Consider the following 20,132-nt stretch of genomic DNA (forward strand, 5'->3'; position numbering starts at 1 on the left):
TGCATGCTGCAACCAAAGAGATGAAAATGAGCCTCATCGCTAAAGAACACGTGGGCATCACGATGCGTATTGTCAAGAATGACTTTGCATGCAATTTTTCATGGAACAAAATTGCATGGATTAAGTTTTTGCACCACTGCCAATTTATGTGGATGAAAATGCAGTACGTTGGAAAGTGCGACTCCACAGAGAATGCGTGCTCCTCTCTCGTCCACTGCATGATCAGTACTAAACCTACATGACATAAAACTTAAGATACCACCCTTTTCAATGAGCACACCCTTGCCGCTAGATGGCGCACGTTTCAAATACAGAAGTTTCTCTGCCGCACCCTGTACTTAGAGCCTCTATTACTCTTAACCTTGGCATTATATCACAAAATTCCACCTAAATGTATAGAAAAATATACCAAAATTAACACAGAAACATCACTACTAAATGCAAAATGGAGTGACATTTGTTACATCTGCTTTGATTTTCCCTTCTTATTGCAAATTATAGAAGTAAGTATTTTTTAATCAGTTCTTTCATTCATACAGAAGATGAGCTAAAATGCTATAGATAATTGAAATGCCAAACTAACTAAAATGCTATCGATAATGATAGTACTTGATAACCTACATCAATATCCAAACTTCTGGCTACCAACATGCCAAATTTCAGATAGCTCTAACAACTAGCATTTGTGTGATTGAATGATATACAGATAGCATACTGATCTAAAAGAAGTGAATGCACGCCTCTATTTACAATGCAAGGTATCTGGCCATTCTGTGGCTTTTAAAAATTACTTAAATCCGATGACATTAATTTTTTACTACATAGAAAATGAAAAATTGTAACATATTTAGTTTTTTTTATCTCCATTGGAATTATGAGACTGAAAAATTTCTTTAGTTTTCATACGAGAAAGAAATTTTATTTAAAAAATCAATTTTGCTATTAAATGAATCTTAATAAGCCGATTCATTAACCTTTTTTTTTTTTTTTTTTAATGTTTCTCTTCAAATTCTATTGATACATTTATTTTTAAAATTTCAGTTTTATATTTTTCAACAATACTTCTGTAAATATTTTACACAGTTACATTTTTGTTTGCAAGAATTTATTTTGTTTCTTGTAGTATTAAATTCCATGCAAATAACATACATAATTTTAAATTGATTTAGTTCAAAATGCTTTTTTTATATCATTTGACGTCATATCTTTTAATAATCTATGTACTCTGGTTATTTGTAAATACAATTCTTTAACAGCATTTATTTTTGATGTTGACTCTATATCCATGTTACTTACTTCAAAAAGCAGAACACAAATGTGAGATAAAAATAACACATTTAATTTACCAGTGGCTAATAGGCAATAACACTGGCACTTAATCTCTCTGTAGAAAGTCATTTGGTGCATATTATTTCTATAATAAGAAAATTTTGTATTTTAATACTAGCTGTGGTTTCATTATAAAGATTTTGCAATATATTTCTGCAATAATAAATTTATTAAAGCTTGAAGTCCATACCTCTTAATTTCAGGGCTGTGGAGTCGGTAGGGAGAATGACCAACTCCGAATCTGACTCCTGGAATTTTAAAGACTCCCTCATATAATATATATATATAGGGTGTTTTCTTTTTTTCTTTTTAACTGACGGTACTCAGAGACCTCTGTAATTTGAACTATCAGCCGCAAAGCCACGAAATTTTGTACAGGGATTATTGATGACATGGGAAAAGGAATCCGCGGAAAAAAAAAAATTACCGTAATTTCGCGCGTATAGTCCGCGGACTAACTGTGTTTAAAATGCGAATTTTTGAAGCTGCGGACTATCCACCAGTGCGGATAATACGCTGGTTGTTCACGGTTAAAATTGTTGAAATTTAAAAAACACGCTGTCGTGAACTGCCGATGATCAAATATAAAAAAAGCGCGAGATTCCAAGTGTCCTTCGCACTGCTTTAGCACAACTGCCGGGAGGGGGATTCTTTGCCTGGAGTACGAAAAAAAAAGCGTGATTCGTTTACTTATAGCGTGGTTTGGCAACACCGAGTGAGTGGGGTCGAAAGTCACATTTCATTACCACTTATCACGAGGATAGCACGTTGCACAGTATTTTGTTTTCGTATTTTGTCTTTCATCTTCGCTAACGTTGATGAAACATCGCCGGAGATTTACTGCTGAGAGGTACTTGAGAAAACTGCAAAAGATGGAAATAGAGAAGCGGGCCGTTATTGGTTTAATCCTAGTATCCGGTGCACACGGGATTTGACTACTTTGGCGACTTTATGATGAGCAGTAAAAACGGGACATATACGATGAGTAGTTAGCGGGTCATTCAAAGAAAATATATAGTTAAACATAGTATATAGTATATATACTATGCGTGTATAGTATATATATAGACGTTCTTTGGATCATTTTTGGTGTTGGCGATAATTTTCAAAGTCGCGCCAAGGCTGCACCGTATACTAGGATTTTACTCCGTTATTTTGAAGTGGACAAGAAAGCGGTGAGAAATTTGCGCAAAAGGATGTGTTTAAAAAGCATGGGGATATTGCCGTATTAAAAAAACGTAATTTCGGACGTATAGTCCGCGGACTATCCGGTGGTGCGGACTATACGTGCGAAATTACGGTAGTTAAAAAAGTTGTAGACAGGGGGAAATGTGGCACTTTACACTTTAAGATAGCTAAACTTTTGCATAAAACACGGGAAAAAATTGCAAAATCCCAATCACGTTGTCGACACCAGCGCCAGTATTTTGAGTTTCACTCAGCTGTAGAGAGTACAGTGAACAGAATGCAATGCTTAGTCCAAAAAAATGCAGGTCATATTGAAAATGGCTGATGTCTTCCCCGGTAAAGCGATTCTACTGAATAAAAACAAAAGAACAAAGAATAAAAAGGAAGTTGAATAGAATGTTCTCTTTTTTTTTTTTTTTATAATTTGTAACCATTTACAGAAATTATTTTTTAGAATACACATTTGTGGAAAAATTAATTCTTTGCTATTCATTTATCTGTTTACTGTAACTTTTTAAAGTGGTCAGAAATTTTATCCTGCAGTTAAACTTAAAATTTAGGGCAAAAGCGTCATATTCCCCCCTATCGGCAACTTTTGGAACTAATTTATTTTTTCACAGATTATTTTTTCCCATGTCGTCAATAGTCATATCTCTGAGTCTCTGATCAGGTCTCTGAGTACCGTCAATTAAAAAAAAAACACTCTGTATATATGTAACATGGGTTATAGCTGGTTTCTTTAATACATATAAAAGAAGTAATAGATGTTACAGAAAAAAATTAATGGCATAGCAAATCATTTATATTAATTAGCATTTATTATGAAATGGAAAAACTGGCATTAGTTATTTTTAAGGAACAGTATAGCTTCAACAAGATTTTCTTTGTAGGAGGGCCACAGATCCGATTTGATAAACTACAGAGCTGAGAAGAGTCTTTTTATATTAACTTGAGTAGAAAGAAGAGCTATAACTGTTAGGGCTACTTCTTTTAACTTTTCAGGATAGATTTTTATAAATTCCAAAAGATGAAATTTTATTAAGTTTCAATGATATTCACTTCTAGAAAGAAATATTCTTATTTATCTATGATTTAGACAGAGATGCAAAATTAAATTAAAAAACCCTTACACATAGTTTTGTTGATTATTTATAAAATTCCCAAAATTCATAGAGAATTAATAATTAAAAAACCTTAAGAAATAATAATTAAAAAACTGTAAAATGACCTTTTTTTTTTTTTTTTTTTTTAAATGTTGAAGCCTGGAACTCTGTTCGTGCGATTAAATATATTTGTAAATAGTATATCAATAAAGGGAGCGACCAGGCGATCTTCAGTCTGCATAACGAAGGTGTGTTGCAGCCTCTGAATGAAATACAAACCTATGAAGCAGGGCGATATGTCAGTAGTAATAAGGCAGGGTGGCAGCTCCTTGGTTTTCCATTACATGAAAGATATCCAACTGCTACACATCTTGCCGTACATTTAGAAGATGAACAGCGTGTTTTTTTTTTTTTTTTTTTTTTAAATGAGAATAATTTTCAAGAAAGAATTTTATCTCCTCCTAAAACCAAACTGACCACTTTTTCCCAGCTTTTCCAGACAGATACTTTTGCAAAAAGATTATTGTATTCCGAAGTTTCCCGTCATTATACATGGAACAACTCAAAAAAAGGAGTAGCAACATTGCATTCAAGATGCACTTGTTGAAAACTGGCCAAGGGTTAAATCATCGGAAGCTCTTGCTCATGTCAACACTGTCCACGTAACAAATTTTGAATGTTTCTGTCTGCGCATTTTATTGCATCATGTTCGATGTCCAACTAGCTTTAAAGACCTTAAAATTGTTAATAGTCTAGAATGCTGAACTTACAGAGAAGCATGTGAAGCTCAGGGTATGTTAGAGAATGATAACCATTGGAACGAAACTATGGAAGAAGCTGTACAATGTTGATCACCAGATAAAATCAGAGAACTTTATGCAACCCTTATATCATCTTGTATCATCCTTTCTAATCCTCAAACTTTATTTGATAAGTACAAGAAGGACATGGTGGAAGGTATTTTGTGGTGACTGCAGAGACTACATGCACATATGACTTTTAATAAGCATATCTATAACGAAGCACTGATCATAATTGAAAACAAGGTTTTTGAGACAAAACAAGGTGAGAAAGAAGCTTCAAGATTTTTTGAATGCTTAGTCCATGACGATCAGACAAAAATTACCGTATTTGACGGCATATAAGACGCACCCTTATTTAGAAGGCAACACACATGTAGATGTAGAAAAAGTTATGTGTGTCTAGACCTTTATCCGGGCTAAAAATAGCTTTCAGTATTGAAAGTTAACCTGTGTCCTTCCGTATAAGATGCAGGTAACTTTTTTGAGACCAAATTTAGGAAAAAAAGTGTGTTTTATATGCCATCAAATACGGTACTTTAATGATGAACTTGCTTGAGAATTAGACTACAATTTCATTGCATTGCAGCAGCAAGTAACAGAATTGGTCCCTCAGTTACTTCCAGAACAAAGTCATGTGTTCCATCAAATGTTACGCAAAATAGAATCCAGGTATGGGGCGCTTTTCTTTCTTGACGCTCCTGGAGGAACTGGGAAAATTTATTATTATCGTCTGTCAGAAAAGAACAGAAAATTGCAGTTGCTCTGGCTTCTTCTGGTATAGCTGCTTCACTACCGAACGGCAACCATACTGAACATTTCGTTTTAATAGGTAATACAGTCAAAAGTCGTTAATTCGGAATGATCTATAATCCGGACCTCAAAGCTACAAACTTTCTGTGCATGAGTCAACGCATAATGCGTTCGTGCATGCGCGTAATACTTCTATGCGTGCGCATAATATGTTTACGCGTGCACGTTTAATATATAACGAATGGTATAAGCTAAGCTAAAATTATCTAATTATCTATTTCAATGTTGCAGATTGTGTTGTTCCTTAATCTTCTAATTGGATCCGGCTTATTATTTTTTGCAGACTGTTAGAGCAATTTTATAAAAGTAAGCTTGAACTTTCGATTATGTCAAATAGAATTTCCGATGCTGGAGCTGCCGAAGGATCTACAAAGCGAAAGTATGTTTCGATGTCCATCAAACAAAAAGTGGAATTGCTGCAAAAAATGGATAAAGGCATATCCTTTGTTTCTCTAACCATTACGAAATCTGTTTATCAATTTCACGCTGCTCTGCCGGGGGGGGGGGGGCTGCGGCGCGCAATGAATTGGAAATTGATCTGTCAGCACTATCCTTATCTTCAGGGCAGATGTTTTTATTTTATTTGGCTTATAATTCCTTACTAAATGTAGTATTTCATCTCAGTGTACTTCGTCTTTGATATGATTTAAATCAAATTCTTCGTCATTATAACTCGCTTTCGATAGTGAAGAAAGTGACACAGCGGAACTTTGTAACTGAAGAAAAAATTATGTCCGTTTATAGAATTAAAGAGAAAGTATTATCACATAAAACGAAGCATAAACAACTTACATTGAAAGAACTGTTTAATAAAGTAAACAAATAAATATTAAGCTTTTTTTTTTTGTAAATTTTGATACCATTTAGATAATAATTGTTCTTTATTTCATAAATTACGGTTTCATATTTTTAATTTTATAATTTCTGCATGCCATCTTACCAGATTTACACTGATGATCTATAATCTGGAAAAATCGATAATCCGGAATCGCCGGGTCCGGATTAACGACTTTTGATTGTATCTTATACCTGACACCAACCTGGCGAATCATTATTTTTTATATTTTGCTTTCATCACCACATGTTTATCAACACATGACAACTTGAGTAATCACTCATGTTACAATGCCTAAACAATTTTTATGTTAGTAATTAAATAATAAAGAGTATGGTAACCTTTTATGATGACATTATGCTTGACGATGATTACAGATTTAAATTAAATGTGTTAAAAATTGTTGACAAGGAAAAATTTAACAAAACATTCTGTCCATATGCTAAAAATAGATTTTGGTAATGATACTCATAGGCCAAAAGATTACATATAGTGCTATTTGAATTAAGAATAATTGATTTGTTATTCACATAAACCTAGAACCAGCGCCAGGGCTCATATAGCTGCACCGGGTGGCAGAATTTAGGGAAGACAAAGGGACTCGCATTAGGTAGGAATATTTAGGAACCAGAGACAGCATCAGGCTCTAATGCCAACCCACAATAAGCTTTAAGTATATGTGAGAATTTATTTATTCAGGACTCAGTCAGATAAGCCTTAAGCCTGTTCAAGAAATAAACAGAAGTATAATAAATAACTAATACAATTCAGGCTAAATTGCCTCAGTGTGAGATAGAAGCAAGATAAAATTTGGCAGAACAACTTGTCATTAGTCGCTTATCTCATGATACATAACCAAATATGTATAGCGAACAACAGCTAAATTTTATGATGACAGCCACGAATTTTAAAGGTTTTCAGATATCGCAAACTGTTGTGAAACTGATTAGTTGTATCTTACAAACATTAAAAAACAAATCTCTTCATTTGATGTACGAGACACAGATGGCGTTGGCTGTCATTGAAGTAAGAAGAGAAAAAGGGTTTTTCCTTTTCGACCTCATGACGTGAAACGATTTAGATGTGTAATAACTTTAGGAGCCAGAAAAATTTCCCGAATATTGTTAAATAATGTATATATTTTTAGTGTAGATAGAATATAATTAGATAAATCAACTTCTTAGAGTTTTTATTCCGATTCAACATCACACTACCCAGGTAAGTGAGCAAGTTTTGTCTTTAGTTTTCCTGGATTGCTCGGTATCTGGGCTGAGTGAAGGAAGTATTTTTATTTTAATGATATTTAATGATAGGACTATGTTTTAGTAATAACATAAAGTGGCGTCCGCGACAGGACTCTAAGAAAGAAACTTTAAAAAAAAAATTATTTTAATGGTTATAGATAGTTTTTGATGTATTAAAGTATAATTAAGTTTAAATTCGAAACTATTTTTTGTAAAGCAGTTTGTTTTACTTTGAAAGTTAACTATGGAAGCTTTAAAGGCTCTGAAACTTAAACGGGCAGGTTTACGCACTTCTTTTGCAAAAACTGCTATTATTTTAAAAACGGAATTAGTAAAAGAAGATTTTTCTGTAGATTTAGTACGAGATAAACTTACTAAACTACAAAATGTATATTCAGATATAAAAAATGTAGATGATAAAATTCTTGATTTGTTAGCTGAAGACGGGAAAACTTTAGAGGATGATGTTACTACAGCAATCGAAAGTCGCGAGGTGTATTCTGATGATTTCATAACACTAACTCGGCAAATTAATGAAAAATTGCAATTTTCAGATGAAATCAATTTAGAAACAAGACCAAATGATGGTGCTGGTATTTGTTGTAGTAAGATTAAACAGTATAGACTTCCGAAAATCGAACTTAAGAAGTTTGATGGGGAATTGATAAATTGGCTACCGTTTTGGTCGCAGTTTGAGAAAATTCACATTGACCCTGATTTATATGAAAGTGACAAATTTTCCTATTTGATTCAGTGTATGAAGCCCGGATCACGTGCTAAAGAATTCATTGAAAGCTATCCGGTGTCTTCGGAAAATTATGATAAAGCTGTTTTAGCTTTGAAAGAACGTTTTGGGAAACCTGAATTATTAATGGAAGTGTATGTTAGGGAACTAATTAAATTAATTGTTTCTAATGTGAAGGCAGATCACAAGGATAGATTACCTCTTGATAAACTGTATGATAAAATTGAAGCTCAGTTGAGAGCCTTAGAGTCTTTAGGTCTTAAATCGAGCGAAAACACATCGTGGTTATTTCCGATGGCGGAATCGTGTCTCACAGAGGATGTTTTAAAGGCGTGGCAAAGGAGTTCGCTCTTTAACCAGCCTGAAGGAACTGATCTTTCTCGCCTTACAAACTTAATGAAATTTTTAAAAAGTCTGAAGTGGAGGGTGAGGAGAAATTAAAACTGGCATGTAATGGAATCGATGGTGTTAGTCGTAAAGAAGGATATCATGATAAAGCAAAGAGGGAAACAAGAGGTAAGTTTAAATTTAAGAAACAGGCAAATGTTCCCACTGCTACAGGTTTTCTTACAACCAGAGAACATGCATGTATTTTTTGTGGTAAAATGCATAATAGTAAAAATTGTTACGATGCACGTTCATTATCTCTTAATGAAAGGATTTCTAAAGTTAAGGGGAAAAAATGCTGTTTAAAATGCTTGGAACCAAATCATATGGCAAAGTTCTGTAAACAGTTTGTTAGGTGTTTTGCTTGTGGTAAATCACACTCAGTTATTTTGCGTCCAGACATTAATAATGAAACTGAACCTCCTACAGAAAAATCAGAAATAGACAACATACATACGGCTACAGCCAGGCAAACTTGTACCGCTGACGTAGCTTTAATGACTTTATGCATAAGAGTAGCTGGTGTCAAAAAGCATAAAGATGTAACTCTTAGATTGTGGTTCCCAGAAATCGTATATTTTGAAATCATTAGCCACTGAATTGGGGTTACCAATTATTTCCAAAGAAAATGTTGCTCTTACTTTATTTGGAGGTGCCAGAACAGAGGCAAAGATTCATAACAAATATCGGGTAAAATTATGTTCAGCCAGTCCACGTAAGTATTCAGATCTAGAATTTGAGTTTTTAGATCAAGACATAATATGTGGGGATATACCTCGGGTACCCACGGGTCCGATATTAAAAGAATTAAAACGAAACAACATTTGGTTGTCGGATTTGAGCGCAGATTGTCCAAAAATAGAAATGCTCATCGGTAGTGATATTTATGGGAAAATTCTCACGGGATCAGTAAAACAATTAAAAGGAGGACTAACAGCAGTTTATACGAAACTTGGTTGGACAGTTCGTGGTGTATCGGAGGAATTTGTTAATCACAAAGATAAAGATGCTTCCATTTTGTGTGCAAGTTTAGTGGGTCACGAGTTTAAAATCTCCGATCTTTGGAGCTTAGAAACAATCGGAATATTAGATGCTCATCAGAATTCAACTAACGCTGCTGAGGAAGAAATTTCCCGCGAACAATTTTTAAACTCTCTTTCCAGAAACGAAGATGGGTCGTTATTGTGTCAGATTACCTTGATTAGTATATAACGCAGAATTGCCATCAAATCATCATGTAGCAGAAAAAAAGATTGTTCAGTGTCACCCGAAAACTCAAGTCTTTACATAAATATGAAGAATATGATAGAATTTTTAATGAATGGATGGAGGAGGGTGTAATTGAAATAGTACCAGACGATGAACTGAATTCTAAAGGTCACTACTTACCGCATCACCCAGTATTTAAACCAGACAGTGTCTCAACTAAGATAAGACCTGTTTTTGACACATCATGTAAAGTTAATAGATCGCCCTCCCTTAATGATTACTTAGTAAAAGGGCCAGATTTAATAGAAGAAATCCCTTCAATTTTGTTAAGATTTAGAGAAAAATGCATTGGCGTAACCTCTGATATCCAGCGTGCATTTTTACAGATTGAATTACGGAAAGAAGATAGAGACTTTTTAAGATTTTTATGGTGGGAGAAAGAAAATGTGCTGAAGGTTTTCCGCCATTCGAGGGTAGTTTTTGGAGTAAAGTTCAGCCCTTTTCTATTAGGAGCGGTTATTTCAGTTCATTTGGCACAAGTACCAAAGGAACAAAGTTCTATTGCTCAGAAATTAAATGAATCCTTTTATATTGATAATTGTGTGATTTCTGTTGATAACGAAAAGGAGCTTGTGAATTTTGTGAAATATTAGCTGAAGCAAAAATGGACTTACGTATGTGGACCTATGGCCCAGCAGAAAAAGATGTGGAACTAACCCAAAGTGCTTTGTGCACTGAGTCCACAATAGAGAATTCTGTACCAGTTTTAGGGATTATGTGGGACAGAATAGAAGATAACCTTTATATTGAAATTAAGACTGTATTGGTTTCAAACGATTTGTCTAAAAGAGAGATTTTGTCATTAACGCAGACAATGTTTGATCCTTTGGGTTTCTTGACACCTGTTTTATTGCCTGCAAAGTTACTGCTACAGGAAATTTGGGCAATAAAAGCAGACTGGAATACTCCATTACCAGATAGTATCAAAAGTAAATTTTCGAGGTGGTATAATAAATTACAAATTTTGAATAAGTTGAGAATACCGCAACGTATAGGTTTTGGAGATAGAAGTTCCTGGTTCACTTCATGTATTTTGTGATGCTAGCCAGCATGCTTATGCCACGGTAATATTTTTGAGATTCGAAACTAAAGAAGAAACATTAGTCAGTTTTACAATGGCTAAGTCAAGAGTCGCACCCTTAAAAAAACTTACTATTCCCCGTCTAGAACTTATGGCCTGTCTTTTGGGCATGCGTCTTTCCAAATATGTGACAGAAGCTCTTACATTAGATGACATTCCAAAATATTTTTGGACCGATTCCACCACGGCCGTATCTTGGATTCAAAGAAATGATGCGTGGGGGACTTTTGTGGGCAATTGCGTGAAGGAAATTTGTGCTTTCACTAAAGCAAATCAGTGGTCATATGTACAGGGTCATTCTAACCCAGCTGATTTACCTTCTCGTGGTTGTTCCCCTCTTCAGTTTTCCGAATTAAATTGGTGGAGAGGGCCTGTTTGGCACAAAGGCCCTAGAGATAGCTGGCCAAAATTAGAGGTTAAGCCAAATGAAACTTTAGTTTTTTCAGAGTGCAGGAAAGGCATAAATTTAAATGTAAATCTTAGTATAACTACAAAAGCGGATAAAGTTAAGTGGTGTGAGAAGTTCTCTAAATTTTCAAAAGTGATAAGAGTTTTAGGTTGGATAAAAAGATTTATCAAAAATTGTCAAAAGAAAATTGTCAATAAAGAGCCTTTTCTGACTGCTTCCGAGATACAGGAATCTAAAATTATACTTCTTTCACTTGTTTAGCGGGAGAGTTTTCCAGAGACTGGAGACTCCATCAATGGTCTTTTGACCGTACGAGATCAGAGTGGCTTCAGAAGAGTAAAAACGAAAATCACCGAACGAGATGATTCTTATGCATTCCGGTACCCGATTCTGTTACCTTCTAAGCATTATATTGTTGACTGTTTAATTAGAGATTATCATTTAAAGCATTCTCATGCCGGCGTACAAGCATTAACTGTTATAATTAGAGAAGAATTCTGGATCATTGGTGCAAGATGCCGAATTAGATCGGTGGTGAAACAGTGCATCCGTTGTAAATGATTTTCAGCAAAACCTCCAACTACTGTACCCATTCAATTACCATTAGACAGCATTCGAGATGCTTTTGCATTTGAAGTTACCGACATAGATTTATGTGGCCCTCTGATTCTCAAAAATAAAAACAAAGACTGGGTAGTACTGTTTACGTGTGCTGTATATAGATGTGTACATTTGGAACTAATGACATCCGTAAGTACCGGATGCTTCATTCAAGCGTTTTGTCGGTTCATAGCCAGAAGAGGTCGGCCATCTACAGTTTACTCAGACAACGGCACAAATTTCGTCGGTACATCTGCATTGCTGAAAAAGGTTGACTGGGTAAAGGTAATTGCTCAGGAAACTTTGCATCCCATCACTTGGAAGTTCATTCCGCCCACTGGTGCTTGGTGGGGCGGATGGTGGGAGTGTCTAATCCGCACAACCAAGAATTTGATTGTGAGAGTCTTAGGACAAGCTGCAGTCAATCACGAAGAGTTACTCACCGTCATCTGTGATGTGGAAGCCGTAATAAACTGTCGACCACTTACTTATGTGTCAAATGACTCTGAGGATCTTCTACCATTAATGCCTTCCATGTTCTTACAGGACATTAAGGTTTCAGGTGCAGCAGATTTGGATACTTTAGATCGAAATAAATTCTTGGCTCGTCAGCGTTTCTGCCAGGAACTTCGAGAACAATTTCGTAGCCGTTTCCGCAAGGAGTACCTTGGACAGTTAGTACAAAAGCATGGACAGAAGGACTGTGAATTAAAAGTTGGAGACATCGTGCTAATAGGTTGTGAGAACCTTAAAAGAGTGAACTGGCCAATTGCTCGTGTCCAAGAACTTTGTACAAGCAGAGATGGACGTGTAAGAGTTGTAAAAGTGAAAACTAGAAATGGCATATTGATTCGTCCTGTATGTAAACAGTATCCTCTAGAAGTGTATTCCTGTACTAAGGATACCATTATTTGATTTTTGATTTTGCTTCTGAAAATCAAAAAGGTGGGAGTGTTGTGAAACTGATTAGTTGTATCTTACAAACATTAAAAAACAAATCTCTTCATTTGATGTACGAGACACAGATGGCGTTGGCTGTCATTGAAGTAAGAAGAGAAAAAGGGGTTTTTCCTTTCAACCTCGTGACGTGAAACGATTTAGATGTGTAATAACTTTAGGGGCCAGAAAAATTTCCCAAATATTGTTAAATAATGTATATATTTTGTAGTGTAGATAGAATATAATTAGATAAATCAACTTCTTAGAGTTTTTATTCCGATTCAACATCACACTACCCAGGTAAGTGAGCAAGTTTTGTCTTTAGTTTTCCTGGATTGCTCGGTATCTGGGCTGAGTGAAGGAAGTATTTTTATTTTAATGATACCACTATGTTTTAGTAATAACACAAACCAAAGGTGAAATTTTCTCCATTTAATGGATTTTGTAAAGAAACATGGAGAAGTGGTAATAAATGGAGATGATATAAAAGAAGTTTTTCATTGTGATGACAATACACCTCAATCATCAATTAATGGATGACAAAATCTCTAGTATGATTCTAGATCCAGAAAATATGGCTACCAATAATGAAGAAAGTGACAGGTTACTGAAAACAAAAAAAAATTTCGATTGACAAGTTAGTCAGAATTCTTGACACAGCAATTACAGGACCTTCAACAATGTAACTGAACAAGAAATTATGTTGGTTAGAGTAGACTGAAGGGTACAAAAGTTGTTGTTTAATTTATTGCCAAGTCAAGGGAGTTCGCAATGCCAAGTTTATGCTATTCTCTGATGTTATTTTAAGTGAAAATAGGTTAAATAATAGGAGAATAGGTTACTGAGTTTGTGCAATTCTTTTACTTTGTTATTTTGTCATTGTGTACTGCCGATTTTTGACGAAAATCAACGCTACACGATGCACAAACTCAGGATTCATGTACCCCCAAAAATCACCAAAGGGTAGCCATAAACAGACTTTTAGCATTATGTCAGTCTACAGAATTAAAGAGAAAGTAATACCACAAAAAATGAAGCAACTTAAATAACTTACATTGAAAGAAATGTTTAATAAAGTAAACAAATAAATGTTAAGCTTTTTTTTTTTTTTTTTTTGTAAATTTTGATACCCTTTAGCTCATAAATCATGATTTCATATTTTTAATTTTATGATTTCTACAAGCCATCTTACTAGTTTTAAATTAATGATCTAATATCCAGAAAAATCTGGAATCGCGGAAGTTCCGACGAGTTCGGATCTCGGAACTTCGTACTGTATTGTGAAATTGATAAATATATAAGCAAAATTCACTTTAAAGTAAAAGGTGACGGCATTTTTAACAAAAAAGGAAATAGTAGGAAATTTGGAAGACAAGTTAGAGAAGCAGAAAAAAACAATACGGGTATTTATGTTGGGAAATTTTGAAATACTCAGATAATACAGTCAAAAGTTCGTTAATCTGGACTTGTAGGGACTTCGGCGATACCGGACTTCGGCAGCCGTGCATCAGTTTAAATCTGGTAAGATTTACCAGATTTAAACTGATGAATGCAGAAATTACAAAATTAAAAAATATGAAACCGTAATTTATGAAATAAAGAACAATTATGATCTAAAGGGTATCAAAATTTACAAAAAGAAAAAGCTTAATATTTATTTGTTCACTTTATCAAACATTTCTTTCAATGTAAGTTGCTTCATTTCATGTGACAATACTTTCTCTTTAATTCTATTTAACAGACATAATTTCTTGTTTAGTTACAAAGTTCTGCTGTTCAAGTACTATAATTGCTGTGTCGAGAATACCGACTAATTTGTGAATCGAAATGTTTTCTATTTCAATAACCTCTCTGTCACTTTCTTCACTATCGAAAGTGAATTATAATGACGAGGAACTGGATTAAAATCATATCAAAGACGGAGTACATCGAGATGAAATACTATATTTAGCAAAAAATTATAAGCCAAATAAAATAAAAACATCTGCCCTGAAGATAAGGATAGTGCTGACAGATCAACTTCCAATTCATTGCGCGCCATGGCGTTTCCCCCCCCCTTGCCGTAGAGCAGCGTGAAATTGATAAACAGATTTCGGATTTCAAAACATGCTTTCGTTTTGTAGATCCTTTACATATTAGTAAATATATATCGGAAATTCTATTTGACATAATCAAAAGTTCAAGCTTACTTTTATAAAATTGCTCTAACAGTCTGCAAAAAATAATAAGCCGGATCCAATTCGAAGATTAAGGAACAACGCAATCTGCAACATTAATTGAATAAGAGAATTTTAGTTTAGCTTATACCGTCCGTTATACATTCAACACGCATGCGTAAACGTATTATGCGATTGCGAACACGCATATTCGCAGCCGTAAAGGTCTTACGTGCACGCGTAAACACCTATGCGTATGCGTCAACGCGACGCATGCGCAGAAAGTTTGTAGCTTTGAGGTACGGATTATAGATCATTCCGGATTATGGGTGTCCGAATTAACAACTTTTGACTGTAATTGATTTCATATTTAGCACTATAACTTCCAATGCATATGTCGAATAATGTTTCTTTTTAATGAATAACTTATAATGGTAGAAAAGAAACATATCAGTAATGGAAAAAGCTGAGCTACCAATTTGCAGTAATATAAAAAATAAATATAAAATTTTTTGAAGAAATAAATAAAAATAAAATTTTAGGAGCAGAAAAAAGCAACTAAAAATATGTTTTTAAAGTGACAATTAAATAATAATGCAGGAATAACGTAATATTTATTTTAATGTAATTTAATCAATTATTTTCGTATAGTTTATTAATGCACGAATGTATTACTCATGTAATTTTTTTTCAAATTTATACACTTATATTATATACTAATATCACACAGGCTGTATCTTTATATTACATTATAAACATTAATATACTTTACTATTCTTACTTTTAAGTATTATTCATACAATTAATAATGATATTACACTGTTACTAATTATTTTATGATGTCACATGTGATTACTGTATTGCATAACCCCTCCTCTTAACCAGCTTTATTTAGTCATGAGATTTTTTGTCACTTGTTATATACAGTACAAAGTCTGTAATCCAGATGTCCATTATCCGGAATGATCTATAATCCAGACCTCAAAGCCACAAACTTACGCATGCGTGTTTGATGCGCGCATCTGCTACATATGCATGTAAAGCCAGTAAAGCGTTTATACTTGTGTGCTTCCGATAGTGAAGAAAGTGACAGAGAGGTTAATGAAAATGAAAAAATTTCGATTGGCAAGTTACTCAGTATTCTCGACACAGCAATTACAGGACTTGAACTGTAACTGAACAAGAAATTATGTCTGTTTATAGAATTAAAGAGAAAGTATTAGCACAAAAAAAACGAAGCAACTTACATAACTTACATTGAAAGAAATGTTTAATAAAGTAAATAAATAATAAGCCTTCTTTTTTTTTTTTTTTTTTTTTGTAAATTTTGATACCCTTTAGATCATAATTGCTCTTTATTTCATAAATTATGGTTTCATATTTTTAATTGTATAATTTCTGCATGCCATCTTACCAGATTTAAATTGATGATCTATAATCTGGAAAAAACTCTGATCCGGAATTGCCGAAATCCTAACAAGTCCGGATTACTGACTTTGTACTGTATTAGCTTATAATTTAAGACATTTTGCTTTCTTACTTTAATTAATAATATAAATGCCATTTTGATGGATGTAAGTTTATTAAAATAGAGACTAAAATAATTAAACATACATATTTAGCTAATAAAGCCTCTTTAAATACAGGTCTTCACGACAGATCCAAAAAGCCCGGGCCACTCAGAAGGTTAATAACATTACATGTTTACCTTCGAATCCAAAAATATTCATTTTCTTCTTACTATAAATATTTTTTTAATCAAATGTTAATTTTAAAATGTCTCGGTCAATAATTTTGAAAAGATGGCAACACTGAAAACGATATAAAAAAACATCTCTTACAGTTTCAACAATAAACAAGATTTCAGTAAATCAAAAATCAGATGTTCATATTGTAGTAAACTGCATCAACCTAAATTAAGTGGGGAACAAAAAATGTTTGTTCTTAGAAAATTTTGGATGCCAACAGCCACACACATGTTTTCAAGCTCTTCATTTGGTACTGAAAAAGGTGAAGAAAAGTGTCAATATAATTTACTGTTATTCTAAAATTGAAGATAGCATTTACTGTGGATACTAGGTTTTGAACTATTATCGCCAATGTTGGCGATGTTTACATTTACAGGGTTCTTTACGGAAGTGCTTCCTTTACTGTACATATTGTGTAGTTTTTGCCAAAGAATATGCTGCCAAATCAAGCAGTCAACCATTGAGGCATTTAGTTAATCAACTTTTTCGTTTTGGCATAAATCGACAGAAAAACTCCATATGCATCAAGAAAAAAATATCAGGCACATTCTTTGCTAACTGCTGGCAATTTAACCAGCACTGTACAAGGGTTTAAAGAAGCCATAATAGAATTATTGATACTGCTAACCTTCAACAGGCAAAAAAAAAGGGGAAAAAAGTCCTAATTTTCTATGGCAGAAATGGTCACTGTGATTGTCATTTTAAGAGGTCATTGTCATTACAGCCAAATTAAAGGAACAGATGAAAGCAAGGAACACACTTTAGCAAAAAATATAATTCCTTTACCATACTACATATTAAATGGCTAACTCTAAAATCAACTTAATAAGATTAAAATTGATTTAAGTTCACTAACAAAAAATGAATTTTTTAATTCCGTGAATCTTTATAAAAATAAATTCAGTTTTAAGATCATAATAAATGTCAATTTTTTACAAGATAACATTTTATACAGTAATATTTCAGAAAATCATCACAAATTAAATGAAGGAAAAAAAATCTCTGTTCATTTCTGATTATTCTGTTAGAAACTTATATAGCTATAGTTAGAGTAATTCAGTTTTATTCAAATTCTTCTTCAGATTACATGGTTTTCAAAATTATTCATGAATATATAAAATCATAGAACAAATATATCAATCTCTAAAGCTTATGTTAGAAAAATTAAACTTACTATCTAGATAATGTTCTAAATAAGCAGCTTTTGTAGCCATATTAACTTAAAAACGACATCCAAATTACCCAGCAATGTAATAAAAGTTTAAATTTTACATCAGAACTTGTCAACTAAAAAACAATAACAGAAATTATCCGTTAAAGTTACCGTTAGAAATAGGTTTCGAACTGAGTCATGAAATTGATTAACCAATAGCAAAATTTTCTCAGCGTAAAACAGTTTTAAGAACTTACTGGCAACATTTTTCTTCCAATTAGATTACGGCAATACACATGTGATAGTGTTGTGTTTACATTTGGTAGTTTCCGTTCCTACGTAGCTGTAAAGGGTGGCAGTGAGAATAATACTCCCTGTTTTCTGACAGATTTTATAAAAATTAATGAACTTAATGCATACACAATTCTTGTCAGTATGTTTTATATGCAGTCACTTAAATAATCTAGAATATGTTAACCTTTTTGGTTCGTTATTACTTATGTGCTATCTTCATTGTCTATAAAAGTAATGTAATTTTTGCGCATGAAATTGATCTTGGCTCTGCTTGTTCGTTGAATTTATTGTGCATAAATGGCAGCCAAGAAAATAGCGTATGTAGTATTTTTAACTTTAATTTGTGTCTGTATGTCCTGATCAAATGAATAATTAAAAATTGTGTACCTAATTTTAATTCCGAACTTTTAAGTACTAAAATTTAAAATTAGCATTTAAATATAAAATTTGGTAAATTACTTTTTTATGTATGCATAAAAAAAAACTTGGTTGATCTTTACAATATGGTAACTGGTAGTTTGGCGACATTTTGGAGGCGAAAAAGGTTACTACCTGGGACTTTGGTAATAATGTGAGCAGTACTCAGTTCCGATTACGCATTATTTTGTGTGAGGGAAATGAGAGATCATGGGATATCTCATGTGATATTAATGGACGAATTACGGTTCTTTAATCGGAAAAGGGGGGAAATCGGGAAAAAATCTGGAAATTTTGTATTTGGTTTATTCTGTGTTGTGTGAAACAGTGTTCGTGAATTTTTGGATCCCATGGCCGTAACTAAAGAAATGTTTATCGGACACGTAACCAAGATTCTGAAGAAGATTAGGTAAGTTAGTATTTTTAATTATTTGAAGATATTATTTTTATGCATTGTTCTAAATGTAAGGTGGAAGTAAAGGAATTTGGTATTATTGGGAAAATTGTTATTAGCAATGATTTAGTTTAAAGTAATTAGGATTGTAAGGTAATTTTTATTAATTTAATGTGTGTGCTCATTTATATTTTAAGTAGTGTTTTTGAATTTAATTATATTTTAATTAAATGATAGTTATTTTGTGAATTTTATGTGTGTAGGAATTTGGTATACGTTTAAGTTGAAGTAAACGTGCATGGAAATAATTTAAATATTTGATACTAAGTATTTGTAATGCTTGCGGTATGAATTCGTTGGTGACGTGTATAATGTAATAGATGATTTAGAGGTAAAAGTTTTTGGATATTTTATTTATTTTATATGTGGAAATGTTCATATTTGGAAAGGGTAAATACTTTTTCGCGATCAGGTAATTTCATATATGTTCTTTTACCAGGTTTAAAGATTGAGAAAATTGTCATGTATTTTCGTGAAATTTTTCTAATTTATGAGAAAAAAGCAGTGTACATGGATATAGTGAAGAGTGTGCTCAATGCCATTTTTGTGCAATTCTGGGATGTTTTTTTAAGTAAAAATAAGTCGACGTGTACATGGTTTAGTGATATTTTAATTAAATGATAGTTATTTTGTGAATTTTATGTTTGTAGGAATTTGGTATACGTTTAAGTTGAAGTAAACGCGCATGGAAATAATTTAAATATTTGATACTAAGTATTTGAATTGCTTGCGGTATGAATTCGTTGGTGACGTGTATAATGTAATAGATGATTTAGAGGTAAAAGTTTTTGGATATTTTATTTATTTTATATGTGGAAATGTTCATATTTGGAAAGGGTAAATACTTTTTCGCGATCAGGTAATTTCATATATGTTCTTTTTACCGGGTTTAAAGATTGAGAAAATTGTCATGTATTTTCGTGAATTTTTTCTAATTTATGAGAAAAAAGCAGTGTACATGGATATAGTGAAGAGTGTGCACAATGCCATTTTTGTGCAATTCTGGGATGTTTTTTTAAGTAAAAGTAAGTCGGCGTGTACATTGTTTATGTGTATGTGTTATTTTGAAAAACGCGTAAGGAGTATGGTATTGTGCACTTTTTCCCAATTTTGCAGTGAATATTTGTCATGATTAAGCAGTTTTGTTAGATAAAATTTCTAGCATCAG

The 20,132-nt window shown here is 33.1% G+C and overlaps 1 protein-coding gene across 2 annotated transcripts in view; it reads right to left on the bottom strand.

Moving 5' to 3' along the window:
- Ing5 (inhibitor of growth protein 5) overlaps positions 1–17,976 on the bottom strand; it is a 52,133-nt gene extending 34,157 nt beyond the window's left edge. The window contains exon 1 of one of the 2 annotated variants that reach the window (XM_035370516.2): positions 17,821–17,976. In XM_035370516.2, the coding sequence (XP_035226407.1) occupies positions 17,821–17,860 (40 nt within the window). In that variant the 5' untranslated portion in view covers positions 17,861–17,976. Of the gene's footprint in view, positions 1–1,519; positions 1,617–17,820 lie in introns of those variants that run through there. The other variant, XM_085823274.1, reaches the window with a different exon arrangement.
- Between the last annotated feature and the right edge of the window lie 2,156 nt (positions 17,977–20,132).

The sequence above is a fragment of the Stegodyphus dumicola genome, chromosome 1 (assembly GCF_044657685.1).
Source record: "Stegodyphus dumicola isolate Sdum_Otavi_A_Nest chromosome 1, ASM4465768v1".
NCBI classification, from domain to species: Eukaryota; Metazoa; Arthropoda; class Arachnida; order Araneae; family Eresidae; genus Stegodyphus; species Stegodyphus dumicola.